Source organism: Hyperoodon ampullatus, assembly GCF_949752795.1.
Source record: "Hyperoodon ampullatus genome assembly, chromosome: 15".
Classification (NCBI taxonomy): domain Eukaryota; kingdom Metazoa; phylum Chordata; class Mammalia; order Artiodactyla; family Ziphiidae; genus Hyperoodon; species Hyperoodon ampullatus.
In genome coordinates, this window is record NC_136928.1 from 12125760 (window position 1) to 12146809 (window position 21050).

Sequence of the window (21050 nt, forward strand, 5' to 3'; positions counted from 1 at the left end):
ACAACATTGTAAGGCAATTATACTCCAAAAACGAAAAACAAAAAAAACCCCAAAAACACAGGGCAACTCAGTTTAAATGAGGTTGAGTTGTTTTGCTTTTTTATAGCTTTTTTTTTTTTTTAACCATTACTGAATTTTAGCCTTTTCCAACCACCCAGTCCCCTCACTCAGTCTCTGCCTCTGGACTCGCATAGTTCTTTCTTTGACCCTATTTTATGGCACCTAGATTTTGCCTTATATTGTAATTATTATTGTGTTTATTTTATCTCCACTACTAGATTGAAACTTCTTGAAGATGGAAATACTGACTTTTCATTCCCTCACAGATGCCTTGCTTTGAAAGTCACCATATGGATAGATGTTTGCCATGAACCCCCTAACCTGGCCTATTTTGTCCTTAGCACCAAAGGAAACCGTGTAAAGATTTGGGGGCAAAAATCATCATTCCTGTTAGAAGGGATTAATAAAACAAGGCCCGGGCTTGCCAGCTTAGGTGGGCCAGTAACAGAATTTCTTCATGCAAAGCTTGATGTGTTGGAGCTGAGAACAGTGGCTGTGAGCAAGGGCTTTGAGTTTGGATAAACCTGGTTTCAAATCCTGGCTTAGCCACATGTTATCTGGGTAACTTTGGGCATATCATTTATCCTCTTTAAATTTCGGACTGTAAAATACCTCATAGGATCATAGTGCAGATGAAAGGAAGTAATATAAGTGTGAAGAGCTTTGTATGTGGCATATAAATGATATTGTTGATGTTGATGGTAACTTGGAGGCACATGTGTAGGGCTAGGGACTTTATAGTTTTATGGTCCAAATCCAGAATCATTACAGAAAGGTGTCATCTTTTAGAATATAAATGAACTGGTTAGAATCTCACGCGTTTGTTTGCTCACCTGTTTTGCAGAAGAGCGGCAGAGAAAGCTCCAGGAGTACCTAGCAGCCAAGGGAAAACTGAAGTGCCAAAACACCAAGTGAGTTTCGGTTATGCAAGTTCCGTTGCCCTGGTTGCTAATAGCAACTTAAAGCCTTTTCAACACATAGCCCTTTTGTTTGCAGTCTACTCAGACTTGCCTTGGGATCCTATGATAATTCCAAAAGGGCATTTCCAGTCCAGCCATGACAAAAATGTTGGCAAAGATTTAAGCATTACTACTGTGACAGTCTCCAAAGGCGGGAGAGGAGGGTCTACAATATCACCTGCAATGCTGCAAGCTTTTCCTGTCCCTGCTGCGTTTCCTGGGAGAGTGATTCTTGTGAAGGCAGTGTTTGGCCGAGGAGTTGAATGATCCTGGTTCTGGTGCTTCTCTCTAAAGCGGGAGAGCCGGTTCAATCCATCCTCCATAAGCTGCACACCCACATCCTCCAGCCTGACAGTGCTCTTTGGTCTTCCTCTTAGCACTTACTCTTGAGGTAAACAGAATATGACTGCTTCACTTTGATCTTTTGTCAACATCTTGTCATCTAAATGGTGTTATCTCACTTGCCTTAGCATTGATATGTTTTTCTACCCAGCATGTTGCTAAATTTTTATTTGAAAATCAATTTTTACAAAGTTAGCTTTCACCCTTTGTTTTAGTTTCTTTTTACTTTGGGTTTTTACTCGACTCTATTTCCTTGATTAAATAAACCTAATTCATGTAGTCAACATATATTTATTTAATACCTATAATGTATCAGTCACTCTTGCTTCTGAAGGTATGCGGTCCCCGCCTTCCCAGGACTTACATCCAAGATGGGAGAAGCAAGCATCAAGTCATGATCAAAGTCCCTGTTAGTCTTGTCAGTTTATGATCCGTGAAGATTGAGTCTAAATTCTCTGCTTTTCTCTTTTTTTGCATTTTATCTCTCACTAGCTAGATTTCATATGTGCCTCAGTATTTTTTATTTATATCACTTTCCCCACCTGAAAATTCACTATTTGAAGATACTTAAAAAACAAGCAAGTTTTTTTCTTACTTATAGTTGATTTAATATAAATGAATTTATTTACAAAACAGAAACAGATTCACAGACATAGAAAACAAGCAAGCTTTTTAAAGAAGCATTTAATTATCTTATTTGGCATTGAATCTCTAGTGCCTGGCACATTGCAGTGTTCCCGGAATGATGTTCCAATGAGTAAGACTATGCAGATATGAAGAAAACACGTATTGAATTTTTTTTTACCGTATATGGAAATTCTAATGATTTAAAATTCTAACCGTAAAAATTTTTAATCACTGTACTTCCCAAGCCTTGCTGATTCTTCTGTACCAAGAATTAATCTTATTTCATCTTTTATAGGCCTTATCTAAAAGCCAAGAATAATTGCCCGAATCCTCCACCTTCTAAATCTGTAAGTAGAAATTAGTCTTTTAAAAAATATCCGTTTTGGATGATTAGCAATACAAATAACAAACATGCTAACAACCTAAAGAACATCTTTTGCAAAGGTATTTACATAAATATAAGAACAGTTTGGTTTAGTAAGCAGTAGTGTCATTTTTTGAAAAGTACAACATACTATAGTTCAGTTTATTAACCAAAACAAATCTTTAAGTGCACTTTGGTCCTCTTAATGTTTACTGAATACTTACTATGTGTCTGGCACTTTTCTGACTTGCATTAACTCCTTGAGTCCTTACAACCTTATGAGGTAGGACTATTAGTAGACCATTTTACAGATGAGGGAACTGAGTCACGGAAGGGTTAAGTTCTCAAGGTCACATGGTTATTAATCTCTTAATAGGTTGATAGGCTGTGAGCCCATGGTCTTAACTACTTTGGTATGCTGCCATGAAGTTAAATAGCTCAGTAGTCATTAAAAGAGAACATCTGTGTTGGATCTTCCAAGGTACTTAACAAGCCTGTGCTTCCCAGTCAGTTCGGTTCAGCTAGACTGTGGATGGAATGATAAAAAGATCCTAACATACTTAAGGTTTAAATGGGAGAAATTATCCTCCTGAAGATGGCCCAAATTCTTCATCTGCAATGAAATAATCAATAAAAACCCCAACTTTAATTTTTAAAACCATAGTTTTATCTAAGTTCAAAAGTGTAATTGAAATAATGTTGCCCAAAGTGTGACATTGGTGCCAGCTTTCATAAATTTTAATGATTCGGTCATTAAGTGTACACAGACACACACACATATACATATATACCTATATGCGTAGGCATGTATATATCATATGTAGACTATATATGTTATGTGTACACGTGACATCATTAGACACTGTGGAGGATAGAAAATGCATAGAAAGCAAAAGTGGTGCATGATGATGTGAACAGTTGAGAATTACTGGGCTAGACTTTTTTTTTATATAGATTTATTTTTTTTCATTTATTTATTTTTGGCTGTGTTGGGCCTTCATTCCTGCACAGGCTTTCTCTAGTTGCGGAGAATGGGGGTTACTCTTCGTCGTGGTGCGCGGGCTTCTCATTGAGGTGGCTTCTCTTGTTGCGGAGCACGGGCTCTAGGCGCGCAGGCTTCAGTAGTTGTGGCATGTGGGCTCAGTAGTTGTGGCTCACGGGCTCTAGAGCACAGGCTCAGTAGTTGTGGCGCACGGACTTAGTTGCTCTGCGGCATGTGGGATCTTCCCGGACCAGGGAACGAACCCGTGTCCCCTGCATTGGCAGGTGAATTCTTCACCACTGCGCCACCAGGGAAGCCCCTGGGTTAGACTTCTGCTTTAGGAAGATTGAACTGGTATAGCATGCAAGGCTTAAAAACTCTGTTGGAAGGGGCCCTCATTAAGAGCTCCCAGAAGGTTCACTCGAAGCTGAAAATACTGATTTCAGTAAATCATCTCTTAAATGAGGTGATACCTACCCTTTACGGTAGGTATCACAGTAGTGAAGATAAAAATGAAGTGGGGAAGGCAATTATGGAACTTGGGAGAAACTCAACGTACTAGGCAAATAACTCATCATTACAATTGTATAAGGCTTCACAATTGATAAAACATTTTTTATATATAACCATAGGAGTTAACATTTGAGTACTTATTATTATCCAGATACTGGATGAGACACCTTACATACAGTATCTCAATTAATATTCAAAACAACGCTATAAGCAGGGTGGTCATATGATTTAATGTCCAGAGACCTTTGAGAGTAAAAGGAAGTGCTATTAATATGTTGGGCCAACAGGCATAAATCAAAACTATCTTGCAAAAACCAGGACTTTATAGCACCTTCCCTAGATTATAGATATTATTATTATTATTATTCCCATTTCACAAATGAGAGGACTGAGGCTCAAGGAGATTGGCCACATGTATACAGCCAGTAAGGGTCAGACTCAGGACCTGAACAAAGCTTTTCTGGCATACTCTTAGTGTACTGTTACCATGCCTCACTATTTGAAATTAACAGCCTCACCATAACTGTTTCAGGTTTCATTCTGGCACACAAAGGAACACACAAAAGAAGTGTTTCATTTTCTGTTCCTATCAGGAGTTTTAACATATTTGAAAAGATTCCTTGGAGCCATCTTCTTGGATTTATTGAGAAACAGTAATGTATAATAGTTAAGAAACTGCCTTGGTCCAAATCCTGACTCCTTTGTTTTCTAGCTCAGGGACCTTGGGCAAGTTATTTAACTTCATCTGTGAGATGGGAATAATAGGAGGTTTCTCATAGAGTTGTTTGAAAGGATTGAGTTAATGCAGATTGAAGTACGTTTAGAAGTGTCTGCATATTGGGATATATGTTCCTCTGGAGGTGCATAAAGCATCTCCAGCAGGTACACATTTTAACAGAACCAACTTCCACATCTTCAACTTCCGTATGTGCTTTTGCCCAAAACTGATTTGCCGTCGAATGTGCTTCAGTTTCTCCTTTCCCACCTCCCTTGACACTCCATTGTCATCCTTCTTCCACTGTTCAGTTCTTTCTCTGCTTGTTTTGCCCTGGGATGGAACTATGTACCTCCAAAGTACAACATCAAGGGACAGTTTGAAATAATGGTGGTGATGTTCAGAAAGCCCTTTGCAGTTCAAGCAGCTTCCAGTTCTTTGCATTCAACATTGTCATGTGGAAGAACATTAAAAATAATTTTTTGCTGAGAGATCACTGTATGACTTTTAGCATATGCCTCTGGATGAGTTCAAAGAATTGACTGTGATTGCTGTAACAAAACATCTTCTATTCCCATCTACTTGATAATGTGAACAAATTTTCTGTGTTTCTATTTAAAAAGCCAAAGGAATAAAACTGATGAAGACCTCTCTCTCATTCTAGCAATAAATAATATAATGTCTTCCAGTGAATACATGAACTAATTGTGGGGGGAAGCTCCAGCCAACTCACTACGAGATATTTCCATTTCTTTATGAAAATGTATTTCACTCTCTATGTTTAATAATTATTGATCAAAATTGGTAACATTTATCTTCTTTTGCTGAATTATTTATAGTTATGGTAAATACAGATTAAGGTAAATTTATAGACATATATTTGTTGAGAAGTATGATAGGGTAATGGATTATAAACTTCCAGGCACAAATATCTAGTATAAAAATTTTGGGGTGAACTGGAATGAGAACAGACCAGGAGAAAAAAGAAAGGTATTATATTTTCAGTTGTTAAAGAAGAGTATGTTTCTATAGTTTTTAAATGGATTATAGTGGGTATCAAATTTCATTTCATCTTGAAATGTCAATATTGACAGTGTGCCTGAAATTACATATTCGTAGCTATTTAAACTAACAATGAAAAAATGTTAGCTATTAACTTTTAAAAGTATAGGAAGGTACCGAGTTTGTCAAAATTATTTTGGGAGTATATGAACAAAAATGCTTGAAAACCACCAATCAGATGAGCTCTACAATCCCTCCCAGCCCTATTACAGCCCTCATGTCTTCGTATCATAATTTTCTGTTAGCACTCCTCAGGGGCACGTGTCATCTTCTCTCATCTGTATCCCCTTGCAGTCTAGCACAGTGCCTAGTACAGACGCAGTAAATCTCTCCTGATTTAAACCCTAGTCATATCCTTTGTGAATTTTCTCCCTTCTCTGGCTTCATATGTACAGAATGAAGTGACCAAATTCAGTTTGTGTCACTTGTTCCTTCTTGTACATTCTGTCTTTGTTTTTTTGTTTCTTTTTTTTTTTTATCAGATCTATCTGATGTGAGTTGTCTGAGGCCAGGAGTCAGAGACTGAAGTTCTATCCCCAACCCTGCCTCTTAACACCCTGCCTGACCTTGGGCAGCTCACGTTCCCTCTCAGATGAAGGGGCTCAATTTAATGATCTCCAGAATCCCTTCCAGCTCGAATGGTGTGTATTTGCCTATTGGTTGCAGGCTATTCTGCTAGCCTAATGACTCTTCTAAGCCTAGTTTTTCTCTCAATGAAGTGCTTGAAACTAACTGCATGACCAGTTCTACCACTTACAGTAAGTTAGCAAGGCCAGGCTGATCTAAAATAAAGATATAAAAACTATACAAGAGGGCTTCCCTGGTGGAGCAGTGGTTGAGAGTCCGCCTGCCGATGCAGGGGATGTGGGTTCGTGCCCCGGTCCGGGAAGATCCCACATGCCGTGGAGTGGCTAGGCCTGTGAGCCATGGCCGCTGAGCCTGTGCGTCCAGAGCCTGTGCTTCGCAGCGAGAGAGGCCACAACAGTGAGAGGCCTGCATAACGCAAAAAAAAAAAAAACTATACAAGAGAGAAAATATTTGCAAATCTTATATATGATAAAGATCTAGTACCCAAGATAAATAAAGCACTCTTACAACTCAACAATAAAAAGACAGCCCAATTTCTAAATGGACAAAGGATCTGAATAGAATTTTCTCCAAAGAAAGTATACAAATGGGAAATAAGGACATGAAAAGATGCTCAACATCAGGGAAATGCAAATAAAAATCACAGTGAGATACCACTTCACACCCACTAGGATGGTTATCATCAAAAAGACAGATAATGTGTGTTGGGGAGCATATGGAGAAATTAGAACCCTTATGCATTACTGGTGGGAATGTAAAATGGTGCAGTACCTTTGGAAAATAGTTTGACAGTTCCTCAGAAGTTAATCATAGAGCTACCATATGACCCAGCAATTATACACACACACACACACACACACACACAAAACTTATAGCAAATATTCATAGCAACATTATTCATAATAGCCAGAAGGTGGAAATGACCCAGATGTCCATCAATTGAATAGATAACCAAAATGTGATATAGCCATAAAATGGAATATTTATTCAGCCATAAAAAGTAGTGACGTGCCTGTGTGGGGACAAGGAATATACGGGAACTCTGTACTTCCACTCAAGTTTGCTTTGAACTAAAACTGCTCTAAAAATAAAGTTTATTATTTAAAAAATAGAGTAATGAAGTGCTGATACATGCCACAACACGGTGAATCTCAAAAACATTATGCTAAGTGGAAGAAGCCAGATTCGAAAGGCCACATATTATATGATTCCATTTATATGAGATGTCCAGAATAGACAAATTTATAGAGACAGAAAATAGATTACTGGTTGCCCAGATCTGTGGGGAGGAGGAAATGGGGAGTGACTTCTAACAAACGTGGGATTTCTTTCTGCAGTGATGAAAATGTTCTGGAATTAATGGCGATGGTTGTACAGTCTCGTGAATATACTAAAACCCACTGAATTGTACGCTTTAAAATGGTGAATTGGGTGCAAATTATATCTCGATTTTTTTTTAATATACAAAAAAGAACAAGTAAGGAATAGCACATAATTGGAAAGTTTATACCAACATCCCTGCCTCTTCAGTAAGCAGTAATGAGCAATAATGGGGAGAGCAGAGGTTAATGTAAATGTTGGGGCTCAAGGAGTAACCCAGCTGTAGCCGCGTGAGCACACCGTCTGTCTCTCTGCCTCCCGCCCCCAGCGCTCCCCTAGAGTACCCATGAGCAACAGTGCACACGCCCAGGCCATCCTAGGGTGGCCATCTCTTCGCCCTTAAGGACAAGTGGTTCTAGTTACAGACGTCCTTTACACGTTCACAAAGCTTACATGGTGATTATTCATCATATTATCAAACCAAAAATAGAGAACGGTAACTCTAGCACTGCCATATCTTTCCCTGGATAGTCTACAAATCTCTGCCAAATTCTCCTTTCTGAGTAACTGCGTTCAATGCAGACGCTCCAGAATCCACAGTGGCCTGTCCCTGTTATTTACCATATTAATTCTAAACACCCCTCCCTAGCTTTAAAAGTTCTCTGCAACCTAGTCCTACCTTTCTTATCCAAAATTAAATCACATGACTGAAATACTTATTTGTTAATAATGTACAGTCTAACCTTAAAACCCTTTCCTGACTTCACAAATGTGACTGACTTTCTGCTGAGATGTTAGGTACTTATTCAGAACTGTTCCAGACTATCTCAGGACTCCCAGCATCTACCACATATCCATACCACTGATCTCCAGGATGAGACAAAGTTTCTTGAGTGACACTCTGACCTTTACAAAGGCAGTGTTGTTTTAAGAAAATTAGTGTAGCAACACAAAGTACTAGGAGGAACTTGGGAGGTACCCTAACATAAGTTTATTATGTATGTATCTTTCCAGAGTCCCTAGAAGGACACTTCATTTGGCTATAATGGGCATTCAGCAAGTACTTGTTTGATGGGGCCAAATTTATTTTTTTTAAACAGCAATTTTTATGTGTTCACTGCATCTCTGCTGAATTCTATCAAGCTAAAAGATTCTAATATATTTCTAATAGGAACTCCAGTTATAAAAATAATCTATTAGTGAGTCTTATTTTCTCAGGATTCAGTTTTCTTAAATGAAATTATAAACACAATAACCAGTTTTTAGTGGACTGTTGTTATGAGTTTACTTTTTTTTATATCTTTCTCTGTCTTTTTAGACTATTAGACCTAAAAAGGATATTACCAACCATGTTGCTTTGCCTGTCAAAGCTACAAGACCCATCAGCATTAAACATCAGTCCAGACCTGCCAGTATCACAGGGTCCCAGAGGCCAAAGTTGGAGCCACCAAAACTTCTGGGCAAAAAAAGGCTCACTTCAGAATGTGTTTCTTCTAACCCAAACTGTAAGCCTTCCGGAAGTAGTCAACAACAGCATGAATTTGGATCATCCACTACTGGAGAACTGTCAAGAAAAACCATGGGGTCACTTAATATACAGGAATTGAAAACTAAAAAGCAGCAGGTAACACAACAAGGAATTGCTAAATGTACAGACTCTGTGGACAATACCCATGTTGAAAATGAATCCTTGGGTAGCTGTCTAAAAGAGATGAATAAAGAGAACTTGCCCCAAATCTTACCAGACTCTGAGAGGAAGCCAAATCCTGAATTAGGCACCGTAAGTAAGCCAAAAACTAATCAAACCAAGAGCAGTATGGCTCCTACTAAAGAAGTCTTGGGCAAAAGGTCAGTGAATAGTGCTGTTCTGAAAAAGAGAGTTAATAAACAATTTCTTGAAGAAACACAAATCAGGATTCCACCAGAGAAGTCTCAGCAACTCTCTAGAGGAACAGATCTTGCAAGACCAGGGGGAAAACCCCCAAAAACAGTTTCCTCTCACTTTGTCCAGACACTTAACAGGACTCAGGCATCAAAGAAAACAGTGGTTAAAGACATAAAGAATATAAAGGTTAATAGGGGTAAGTATGAAAGACCAAATGAAACTAAGTTACAGTCATGCACTGTTACTGAACAGAAAGTAAAACATGGCAAACCCAGCACATACCCCAAAGTGCTTCAGAGAGGATGTAACAACAGACATCCAAACACAAAGCAAGATCGTAAACCCACGCAGGCTTGTTGTAGACGTCGGACATCATATGTACTGCAAAAATCAAAAACCATAAGCCAGAGGCCTAATTTGACAGTTGGCAGCTTTAACTCAGTCATTCCAAGCACCCCTAGCATAAGAGCAAATGGAGCCAAAGGGAATAAATGCAACAACAGCTGTCAACAAAATGCACGGACTTTGGACTCCAAGTTGAAAAGGGCTCTTCCCCAGAACTGTTTTCTAAACAAGACAGCTCCCAGAACTCAAGCTGGTGGCACAACCATAAATGGAAGAGGACTCCCAAATGGGGCCCAAACTAATCCAAATAAGAAGACCACAGCAGAGGATCGAAGGTACTTTATTTTAATTCCAAAATTTTGCAAATTAAGATGACTAGGCAAATTGGCCATCAGGAGTGCTAAAGTCAGGAGATGGGTCATAAATAATGGCTCCTGAGTAATTTTTAGCTGTAACTCTGCAAAAAAGACAAAGCAAATATGAAGACTTGCTAGAGCTGGGTGGTACATACATGTGTTCAAATTGTTCTCTGTAATTTTCTGTATGCTTGAAATAATTTATTTTTTTAAAAAGAAATTGAAACAGAATAGTTGAATAAGAAGTAGAGGTTGCAGAGGTAGACCATTCATGCAAGAAGTGCCCTGCAGGGACTGAACAGCAACAGAAGAGGCAGGGTAGGAGGAGCCAGAGTCGTGAACTTACACCGCTAGGAAGTGCAGAAATGGTAGTCCCTTGTCAAGCCAACTAGCGTGAAATCCGAAAAGTTATCAGAGAGGAAGGAGCAGGAAACTTCTCTGAGTCTGAGCAGGCCAAGTTTTGGAAAGTACGCTAAGGCAGAGAGAAGTAATCAGTTCACATACAGAGTTCACATGTTAGGAGTCAGGATCTCAGGCTGCTGGGAGTTAACATTAACATGTGTGGTGCTTGAAACTGAGCCAAAGGATTTCATACACTTTCTGAACAGGACCAGACATATTCTCATGATGTGGTGAACCTCCCAGGTAGAAGCACCTCTGTACACATGATTAGAAACTAAGGAGAATAATAAGGAGAATAAGGAGATTCCTGGCAAGGGCAAAAGCAACGTGTAAAATTAGATGGTAGCTAAAAGGTATAGCAGAGTGAAGTGAGGGCAGGATTTATTCTCTGAATACAGACCTGAACACCACTGACAAGCTCTCTGTCCTCCTGAAGAGACAGAAAATAAACAACTTAATTCAGGGTGATGCGACTGAGAGAGGGAGGCTGGGATGACTTTAGATAGAAAGGTCAGGGGAGGTACTTTCAACAGTGACATCTGGACTGGGAAAAGAACAGTGACAGGAAGAAGGAGGAGTCTTCTGAGCAAAAAGAAAACTTAATGCAAAGACCTTGAGCTGGTGAATGAGGAGGTCAGGGTCCCTACCCTGGAGCTTGCAGTGTAGACCAGATAACAGACGATGGATCCTAAGACAGATTACAGTTGGGCCAAGTTTGATGACAAAAAAAAGGAGGAGTCTGTGGAGAAGGATAGCTCACTCTCTCATTCCTCGAGTGTTCCTTTAGCACCTACACTGGGAGATACAATGGTGAGCACACAGTCATAGTCTACTATTATGGAACCTTTTTTCTGGTGTATATATGGAAAGTACTAGAATAATAAAGCCAGGTCCTAGGAATACGTTAGCTTTAGAAAAGGCAAGTTCCCTCTTCATTTATGATTAGAAGCAAGGCTAAGGAGATAAGAAGAATGCTGGGAACATAGGGGAAACACGTGCCAGATGACTCAGCTTCTATCATGAAGCCGGTGAACATAAAGGGGAAGTACTTAGGGCTAATATAAGCACTGTATGGACTGTGTTGAGAAATCAAGGGAGAAACAAGAGAGTTAATAGTTACTGATTTTCTCAGGGGCTTCCCTGGTGGCGCAATGGTTAAGAATCCGCCTGCCAGTGCAGGGGACACGGGTTCAAGTCCTGGTCTGGGAAGATCCCACATGCCGTGGAGCAACTAAGCCCGTGCGCCACAACTACTGAGCCTGCACTCTAGAGCCCGCGAGCCACAACTACGGAGCCCATGTGCCATGACTACTGAAGCCCGCACGCCTAGAGCCCCTGCTCCGCAACAAAAGAAGCCACCGCAATGAGAAGCATGCGCACCGCAACGGAGAGTAGCCCCCGCTCGATGCAACTAGAGAAAGCCCATGTGCAGCAGCGAAGACCCAACGCAGCCAAAAATAAATATTTTTTTAAAAAATAGGTACTGATTTTCTGGAAAAAGCAAAGCTATAAGGACAGCAAAGTGATCAGTGACTGCTGGGAGCTGGCATGGGTGGCAAGGTTGACCACCGAGGAACACGGGCATTTTTGAGGGTGTTATATCTTGATTGTAGTCACAGTCACATTATTTCATGCATTTGTCAAAACTCACAGAACTGTGTACCAAAAAGGTGAATTTTACTGTAATTAAACACTTCTTGCATTCTAGTGGAAAAGATAGAAAAGCAACATGTTGATTAAGACAGAATAATTACAGAAAATTACCTCTTCAAGGAGTTATCATTTGAGCAGAGGACTGAAGACAGACAATACAAGACCCTGAGGGAGGAATGAGCTTGGGTCAAGTAACAGAAAAAATGCCAGAGCTCCTGGAAGGCAGTGAGTGGGGGCGGGGAGTGGTGTGACATGAGGTTGGAGAACTAGGCAGGAACCAACCTTCATTGCACCTCCAGCCACAGAGAACATTTTGAATTTTATTCCAAGAGCCATGGAAAGTTCCTGGCCCTGACTGGTTTACATTATAAAGATCACTAGCTGCTGTGCACAGGATGAATTTGAAAAGGGTTAGAGTGGAAGGAAGGAGATGAGTTAGGAGGCTGCTGCAGCATTTCAGGCAGAAGGTGACAGTGATCTGGACAAGAATGGCGGTACTGGAGATAGAATCAATACTGATTATATGATGATGTGTTGGACGTGGGGAAAAGAAAGGACTACTCAAGACAACTCCTCGTTTTAGGCCCTAGCAACTGGGTAGATTGGGGCACTGTTTACCAATGTGTAGGGAAGGCTGTTTGGGAAAAGATTTGGAGATGAAAATCAAGAGCTTTGTTTTGAACAATATTAAATTTTAAATGCCTGCCAGACATCAAATAAAAGACATCAGTTAGGCACTGGAGTTTACAAAGTTTGGGACCCTAGAGAGTGATCTGGGCTGAAGTGTACGTTTGTGAGTCATAAACATGTAGTTGTAATTTAAAGAAACTGAAGAGCCTACATTCAGATGCTTGGGCCTCCATGTCTTGGTGCCTCCTTCAACAGTAGTCTATGGACTGCCTAGGAGCAGGAGTGGAGAGTGAACAGTGTGGGGAGAGCAAGGATTAGGACTTGGCACCATCAGAGACCAGCTACTTAAGAAAAGAGCCCTGAAATTATTGATCTCGTTGGGGGAAGAGGGGGTCATGTGTGGTAGGAGAGGGCTAAGGACCTGGGCAAAGTGGGTCACTGTGAGTGGCCAAGACCCTACTGAGGGCAGAATACAGGTTTGGTGAGTCTGGTTGAGTGGCAGATACAAAGCTTATGATAAGAGACATGGAGTGCTGAGTTAATGATCTCAGAGATGGAGGGATGTCTTAGGACAGCAATTGTCAGGAGTAGCATACAGGTAAAAGTTTTCAGAGAAAAATATTGAAGAATAATCAGGAAGTTAGGGAGTTTGAAGACTGAGATGCTAACCACCTGTTGTAATCCGACTAATCTGTCTGGCATCTGCCTTCTGAAGGGTGGGGGCAACCAGTGCTTCCAATACCAATTGGTAAATTATTTTTAAAACATTCTCCTGACTTTCTCATTGAAGGTGTTCATTGATAATCTATGCATGTCATACTTTAGAAGCTTAACCATGTACCAAAAAAGACCCCTAAAACCATCCCCCTCTTTAATTGTATAACAGGAGACAGTTGGAAGAATGGCAGAAATCTAAGGGGAGGATCTATAAACGGCCTCCTATGGAACTTAAAACAAAAAGAAAAATAATAGAGGAAATGAATATTTCATTCTGGAAGAGTATGGAAAAAGAAGAGGAAGAAAAGAAAGCACAACTTGAACTATCCAGTAAAATCAACAACACTCTGACAGAATGTCTGCAGCTCATTGAAGGGGTGAGTGAGAACAATAAGCTCCCAAAGCTTTGCTGAATCTTAGAGTTTTTTAAACATTTTTGTTAAATATAGTGTAGGGGAGATAACCTCTGTCTAAGCAGAAATTTAACTCCTTTTAATAGAGAGGAAGGATAGTACTAATAATAAACATGTACTTAAATAATGACTTGTATGCCAGGTACTGTTCTAAGCACTTTACTTATATTATTTCATACAATTACATAATGACTATTATGATATTCACTTTACAAATGAAGCTGAGGCACAGAGAAGTTGGGAAATTAACCCAAGTGGTCTGGCTCCAGAGGGATTCAAAAGGAACTCTGCCTTCTTCATGTATTGAGGTCCAAAGAGTAAACATTTGACATTTAGATATGAAGCTAAAGTCAAAAGGCAAGCCCTCATGTAGAATTAGATTATCCTAAAGTCTCTAGGTAGCTATGAATGGCATCTAAATTGTATCTTGGATTTTGCAGATAAGGATAAAGTAAATGGTAAGCAAAGGGTATGATCCTTAGGATATTCCTTGAAGGAAAAATATATTAATAAAAAATAGCTGGATAGGGCTTCCCTGGTGGCGCAGTGGTTGAGGGTCCGCCTGCCGATGCAGGGGACGCGGGTTCGTGCCCCGGACCGGGAAGATCCCACATGCCGCGGAGCGGCTGGGCCCGTGAGCCATGGCGGCTGGGCCTGCGCGTCCGGAGCCTGTGCTCCGCAGCGGGAGAGGCCACAACAGTGAGAGGCCCACGTACCGCAAAAAAAAAAAAAAAAAAAAAAAAAATAGCTGGATAGACTTTTATACTAAGGTCCTTGCCTGAAGCAAACTCAGTTCTGTTGTTTGACTGGTAGTATTGTATATCAGCAAAAAAAAAGGAAACCTTCAAATTAGGTCTACTCTGGGCAGTTTTTTCATTAGATTCAGTTAAACATTAACTACTTCTCTTTTGTGGAATTAAACTTCAGTTCTTTGTTCTTTCTCTTGTTTTCATTGCATTAAAAACATACCTGAATACATTTTTATTATTAAAAGCATTTCAAATAATACAGGTAAATTACTCCCAGCACTTGCGCAGGCACACGCGCACACACACAAGGTACACACCCCAGGCTTCTCCCTGGAGGTGACCACTACTGCCCATTATCCTTCCAGACAATTTTTATGCATTTACTTAACAGTATAGGTATGTAGAGAAATGAAGTATATGGTTTTGTGAGTTGCAATTATTTCAAATTTTTATGTGGGTTCTTTGGTTGTCTTTTCTTGTGTTTTCTTAGTATCAGTATTATGCTGGCTTTGTCAAATGAGTTGGGTATTTTCCTTTTTTCCTGTGCCCTGAAAATACTTTATTTGCAATTGAGATTCATTAGAATTATTTTGTTCTTTGAAGGTTTGGTAAGAACTTACCTATAAAATCATCTGGACTTTGGGGGATTTTTTAGAAAAATAGAAATAGAAAAAATTTTTCTATTTTTTCAAATTTTTCCATGGTCATTGGTCTCTTTAGGTTTTGTATTTCTTGAGCCAATTTTAGTAATTCTGTGCCTTTTATTTAAATCAGACTTGCTAAAGATTTCTCTATTCATCTTTTTAAAAGGCCATCTTTTGGGTTTTATTTTTTTCTCTTGCATCAGTGTCTGCATCTATTTTTATGTTTATTTTTCTTTTTCTAGCTTTTTTAGTTGAAAGCTTAGAGCATTTATGTCAGTCTTATTTTATTGAAAATATTTTTAGTGCTATCAGTTTGCCTCTGAATTTAGCTTTGATCATATCCTTCATGTTTGACTAAGTAATGTTTTGTATCAGTTAGAGTCAAATCAGAAAAACAGAAACACAAGGTATCTCAATAGAAAGAATGTAATATGAAGGTTGGTTTCACAGTGTCTTATGTGAGTTTCCTTGAAGCAGACCCTTCAAGGAAGAAAGGGGAACAAAGAGAGGTTGGGGATATCCGAACCTAGCAGCTAGGAGAGACAAACCCTGATGGAAGTGGGACTCCAACTCTAGGGAGGGCATACTACTAGCAATGCTGGTGCCACCGGAGCTGGAGGAGAGGCCCTGCAGGGCTGGGATTCAGACCTTGAGAAGACGATGCTAGCTACCCAGTTGGTGCTTTTGCCTCTGAAGGAGCACAGTGAGGCAGAGTGTGAATGCCAGGGAAAAAAGGTAGAGGCTAGAACCAACTGCTGCTGCCAGAGTGAAGGACCATTGCTGGGGTGATGAAAGCAAATGGGAAAGAGGCAGTCCCCTCTCTTCTCCAGCCCTGCAACCTCCCTCTAGTGCCCCATACTGGCCGAGCCCATCAGAGAACTGCTGTCAGAGCAGAAAGTGATTTACAGAATTCCAGCACATTTACAGAATTCTGCACAACAAAGCAGAGGATAAAAGGTGCGTTTAGAGCTAAGAGATCCTAGCCTAATAACTGACATGTTCTCGTTTTCGTTTCTAGTTTGAGATTTCCATTTTGAGTTCTTCTTTAATCCAAAAATTATCTTAGAAGAGTATCTTTTAACTCCCAGATATGTAGTTGGTTTTGTTGGTGTTGGGTTTTTTGGGGTTCTTTTTTTGTTTTTTCTGGGTGTCAGTTTTTAATTATACTGCATTATGGTTGGTGAATGTTGACATTTTCTTTCTGGTCTTAATGTCTGATCAGTCTTGGTGAATGTTCCAAAAGTGTTTGAAAAGGATATGTATTCTCTGTTGAACAGAAAATTCTACGTGGGTATCCACTGCTCTCTGAAAGAAATATGCCAGAGTCTGTCACTGGCACTGTGATTTGTGATTGATAATTTCATTTTGTATTTCTGTCAACATTTACTTTCTGTTTTTCAAAGTTATGTTGTTAGGTACTAAAGATTCATGACTTGCTTTGATATTTCTTTTGTCTGATATTAATCTTGCCACACCTGCTTTGTTGTTCTTACAATTTGTCTAGTAAATTTTTTTCTATCCCTTTATTTATAAAGGTATGTCTCATGAATACATAAAATTTAATTTCTCTGACCAAATCTGGAACTCCCTGCTTTTAAAAAAGTGCATTTAGCCCATATACATCTATTGTAACAATTACTCATATGTTTAACTTTATCTCTCCCACTTTATTTTGTAATTCAATTTACATGAATTATTTTTTGGTTTATTTTCCCTCATCTCTTTATCCAGTTTTTCTTTATTTCATAACGAAAGCATATAAATTGAAATCACAAAAGAAAGTGGTAAGTGTGAGTTCAAACATGGTATGCAAGTTATATATTCTTCTCATGGTTACTTTTCTTTCAAGTCTTCCACTTGAATTCTAAAGTTTGTTCACTAGTAACTTTATGTTTTTGAATGGTAAACTTTCTGAGTTGTTATGCTTGTAAAAATGTCATTATTTCACCCTCCTGCTGGATTCATAGTTTGGCTGGGGGAAATTTCTAAATCCACATGGTCTTCCCTGGAAAATTTGAAGTTACTCTTTCATTTTCTTTCTTACATCTGGAATTGTTGATTTATTAAAGTCTCATGTCAATCTAATTCTCATTCCTGTATAGGTAATCCTTTTTTTCCCCTTTCTGGAAAGATTTAAGATTTTCCTTTTATCCCTTTTTTTTTTTTTTTTTTTTTTAATTGGCCATACCATGCAGCTTGCAGGCCCTTAGTTCCCCGACCAGGGATCGAACCCACGCCCCCTGCAGTGGAAGCATGGAGTCCTAACCACTGGACCACCAGGGAATTCCCTCCTTGGTTTTCTAAGTATGGGTCTTTTTTCATCCATCTTGCTTGGCTCTCTGAGGACCTTGCAGTCTGAACACTTGTTTCTTTGTTCAGTCCTTGGGAATTTTCTTCTACAGCTGCTTTGAGTGTATGTTCTGCTTTGTTCTTTCTCTACTTTTTCTTCTAGAAATTCTATTACTTGGATATTGGAATTCTTGAGTAATAGATGTATCCTCCAGAACTCTTAACTTTTCTTTTATATACTCTTCATTTCTTTGTTCTGTTGCACTGGGTTCTGGAAGAATTCCACAGCCAAATTTTCAGCTCACTGCTTTGTTCTTCAGCAGTGTCCATGCCACTGTTCTGCCTTTCTATTGATTCTTTTTCATAGCATTCATTCTAGTTTCATGATGGTAATATTCTCTTATCACTCTGAAGATATTGACTACAGGTTTGTTTTTTTAACATCTTTATTGGAGTATAATTGCTTTACAGTGGTGTGTTAGTTTCTGCTTTATAGTAAAGTGAATCAGCTATACATATACGTATATCCCCATATCTCCTCCCTCTTGCGTCTCCCTCCCACCCTCCCTGTCCCACCCTCACCCTTAGGTGGTCACAAAGCACTGAGCTGATCTCCCTGTGCTATGCGGCTGCTTCCCACTAACTATCTATTTTACACTTGGTAGTATATACAAGTCCATGCCACTCTTTCACTTTGTCCCAGCTTACCCTCCCCCTCCCCGTGTCCTCAAGTCCATTCTCTACTTTTGCGTCTTTATTCCTGTCCTGACTACAGTACTCTTAAAATGTATTTCTCTTTGCTCCCTCAGCTGTTTGCTCCAGTGTCCATTCTTCTGGTTATTGAGTTTTATGCCTCTTTCATGTAGTGTTGGTTTTCTCAAACATTAGTGATTCTTTTTTTTTTTTTTTTTTTTTTTTTGCGGTACGTGGGCCTCTCACTGTTGTGGCCTCTCCCGTTGTGGGGCACAGGCTCCAGATGCTCAGGCTCAGCGGCCATGGCTCACGGGCCCAGCTGCTCCACGGCATGTGGGATCTTCCTGGACCGGGGCACGAACCCGCATCCCCTGCATCGGCAGGCAGACTCTCAACCACTGCACCACCAGGGAAGCCCATTAGTGATTCTTGACTGTGAACTTACCCTTGTGTCTTTCCCGTCTCAGGAGAAGTAGGAGGTGCTGCTTGGCTGAGTGTGCCAGTGCCTGGGTTTCTGGGCATGGTAGCTCTTCATATTCCTCCTGGTCCATGTCACTGCGCTGCTCTTGGTACAAGGCAGAAGGGAACCAAACCAGTGAAGCCATTTTCAAGTTCCTTTTTGTGGGATTTAACCCTCTTTATCTTTATATACACCTGTGTGGATCCCCAGCACACACACATATACACCCATGATCCTTGCATACCTTTGCCATCCTTCATTCTTCTGTTAGGGTCAAGCGGAAATTCTGGTCACCATTCAGTGTTCACATTATTTTGAATGTGTAAGCAATACATGAATGGCTGATTACTCCAGGGTTGGGTGTGGTTTGGTTTTGGTTTTGCATAAAAATGTAGAACATATTTCTTACTTTCAACTATGATAAATATTTTTCTATTTGGTCTCTTAATTTAAAATTTAATGATCAGTGTCAAAATTCATCAAAACATGCTATTTAAACGGGTGCATTTTGTATAAATTACTTCAATAAAATTGAATTTTTTTTTAAATTCAAAAAATATTGATCAGACTGATTTCTGCATACCTTCCATGATACATATTAGGAGAGAATAACAGCAAGACAGTAATAATTACCTCTGGGTATTTTTCTTTTTTCCAGGGTGTACATTCTAATGAAATATTTGCCATTTTGTCCAGTATTCCTGAGGCTGAAAAATTTGCTAAATTCTGGATCTGCAAAGCAAAGTTGCTGGCAAGTAAAGGCACCTTTGATGTTATTGGGCTGTATGAAGAGGCCATTAGAAATGGGGCCAGAGTAAGTATCTAGCTGGAGTGGGTGACTTCTTAACACGTCCCTTTCATATGACTTCTCTGTTGTTTGCAAAATGGCGGTTATGTCATGTAATGTTGATGCTTCTAATTCACTTCATAAAGTTTATGCAAAATATGAAGTACAATATGTCCTTTGTGAACATTTTAATTAAAATATTTATTTTGGGGGCTTTCCTGGTGGCGCAGTGGTTGAGAGTCCGCCTGCCGATGCAGGGGACATGGGTTCGTGCCCCGGTCCGGGGAGATCCCACATGCCGCGGAGCGGCTGGGCCATGAGCCATGGCCACTGAGCCTGTGCGTCTGGAGCCTGTGCTCCGCAATGGGAGAGGCCCCAACAGTGAGAGGCCCGTGTACCGCAAAAAAAAAAAAAAAAAAAAAAAAATTTGTTTTGTAGAATATAGTGTTACATGTAAACCAATAGAATCACTTTCTTGTCAAGCGAATATGTCTCACTTTACACTCATTGTAGAAATAAGCACTTGTGAAAAGTAATAGCATAGAAAATTATAATGTAACGTCAATAGCCAATACTAAGAAAGTCATACCTCACCTAAAAAACCTAAAAATATAGTAAACCCAACACATCAATGTCCATAAATCAATAATTCAGGGCTATTTTATGAAGTAACTTTTAATCTTAAACCCTAGTAAAACCACTGTCTATATATAATTTTTTTTTAATAAATTTATTTGTTTTTATTTTTGGCTGTGTTGGCTTTTCGTTGCTGCACGCAGGCTTTTCCCTAGTTGCGGCGAGCAGGGGCTTCTTATTGTGGTGGCTTCTCTTGTTGCGGAGCACGGGCTCCAGGCGTGCGGGCTTCAGTAGTTGCGGTTCGCAGACTCTAGAGCGCAGGCTCAGCAGTTGTGGCGCGCGGGCTTAGTTGCTCCGTGGCATGTGGGATCTTCCCGGGCCAGGGCTCGAACGCGTGTCCCCTGCAATGGCAGGCGGATCCTTAACCACCGCGCCACCCGGGAAGCCCTGTATATAATTGTTTTAACAAAGACTGCAGTAAATAGTTTCATACCCCTTTTCCCTATCATATCACTTTCCGTGTCATCATATATTCTGCCATGCCTTTTCCATGATCGTTCAGACTCAGACTTGTACATGGACATAGTTCACATAAATCATGTGATACGGTCTGTTCCATAAGGCCTCTGTTTCCCTTCCCTCCCATTTCCCACTTCTCACTTCCCAGAGCAAACTGAGTGTTTTGTTACCTTGATAGTTTCAGATAACATGCTTATATTACTATTTCTTGATTTTTCTCTCTTTAGACATGGTTTGTAGACATCCAACTATACAGGATGAGGATCTAACCTTCTGTCTCACATACACCCACACAGATCCCCAACACACACACATAGACACCCCATCACCCCTGCAGACTTTTACTGTCCTCCATATTTCCATTAGAGTCATATGGAAATTCTGGTCACTATTCAGTGTT

General features: G+C 39.9%; 1 protein-coding gene across 1 annotated transcript in view; it reads left to right on the top strand.

Annotated features, from left to right (window-relative positions):
- The window catches only part of CKAP2L (cytoskeleton associated protein 2 like), a gene marked incomplete at its 3' end in the record, with an annotated part of 30239 nt that overhangs the window by 1162 nt on the left and 8027 nt on the right, over positions 1-21050 (top strand). Inside the window, exons 2-6 of the mRNA XM_079720825.1 lie at positions 905-971; positions 2284-2335; positions 8851-10097; positions 13690-13897; positions 19427-19582. Coding sequence (XP_079576951.1) covers positions 905-971; positions 2284-2335; positions 8851-10097; positions 13690-13897; positions 19427-19582 — 1730 coding nt within the window. The remainder of the gene's footprint in view (positions 1-904; positions 972-2283; positions 2336-8850; positions 10098-13689; positions 13898-19426; positions 19583-21050) is intronic.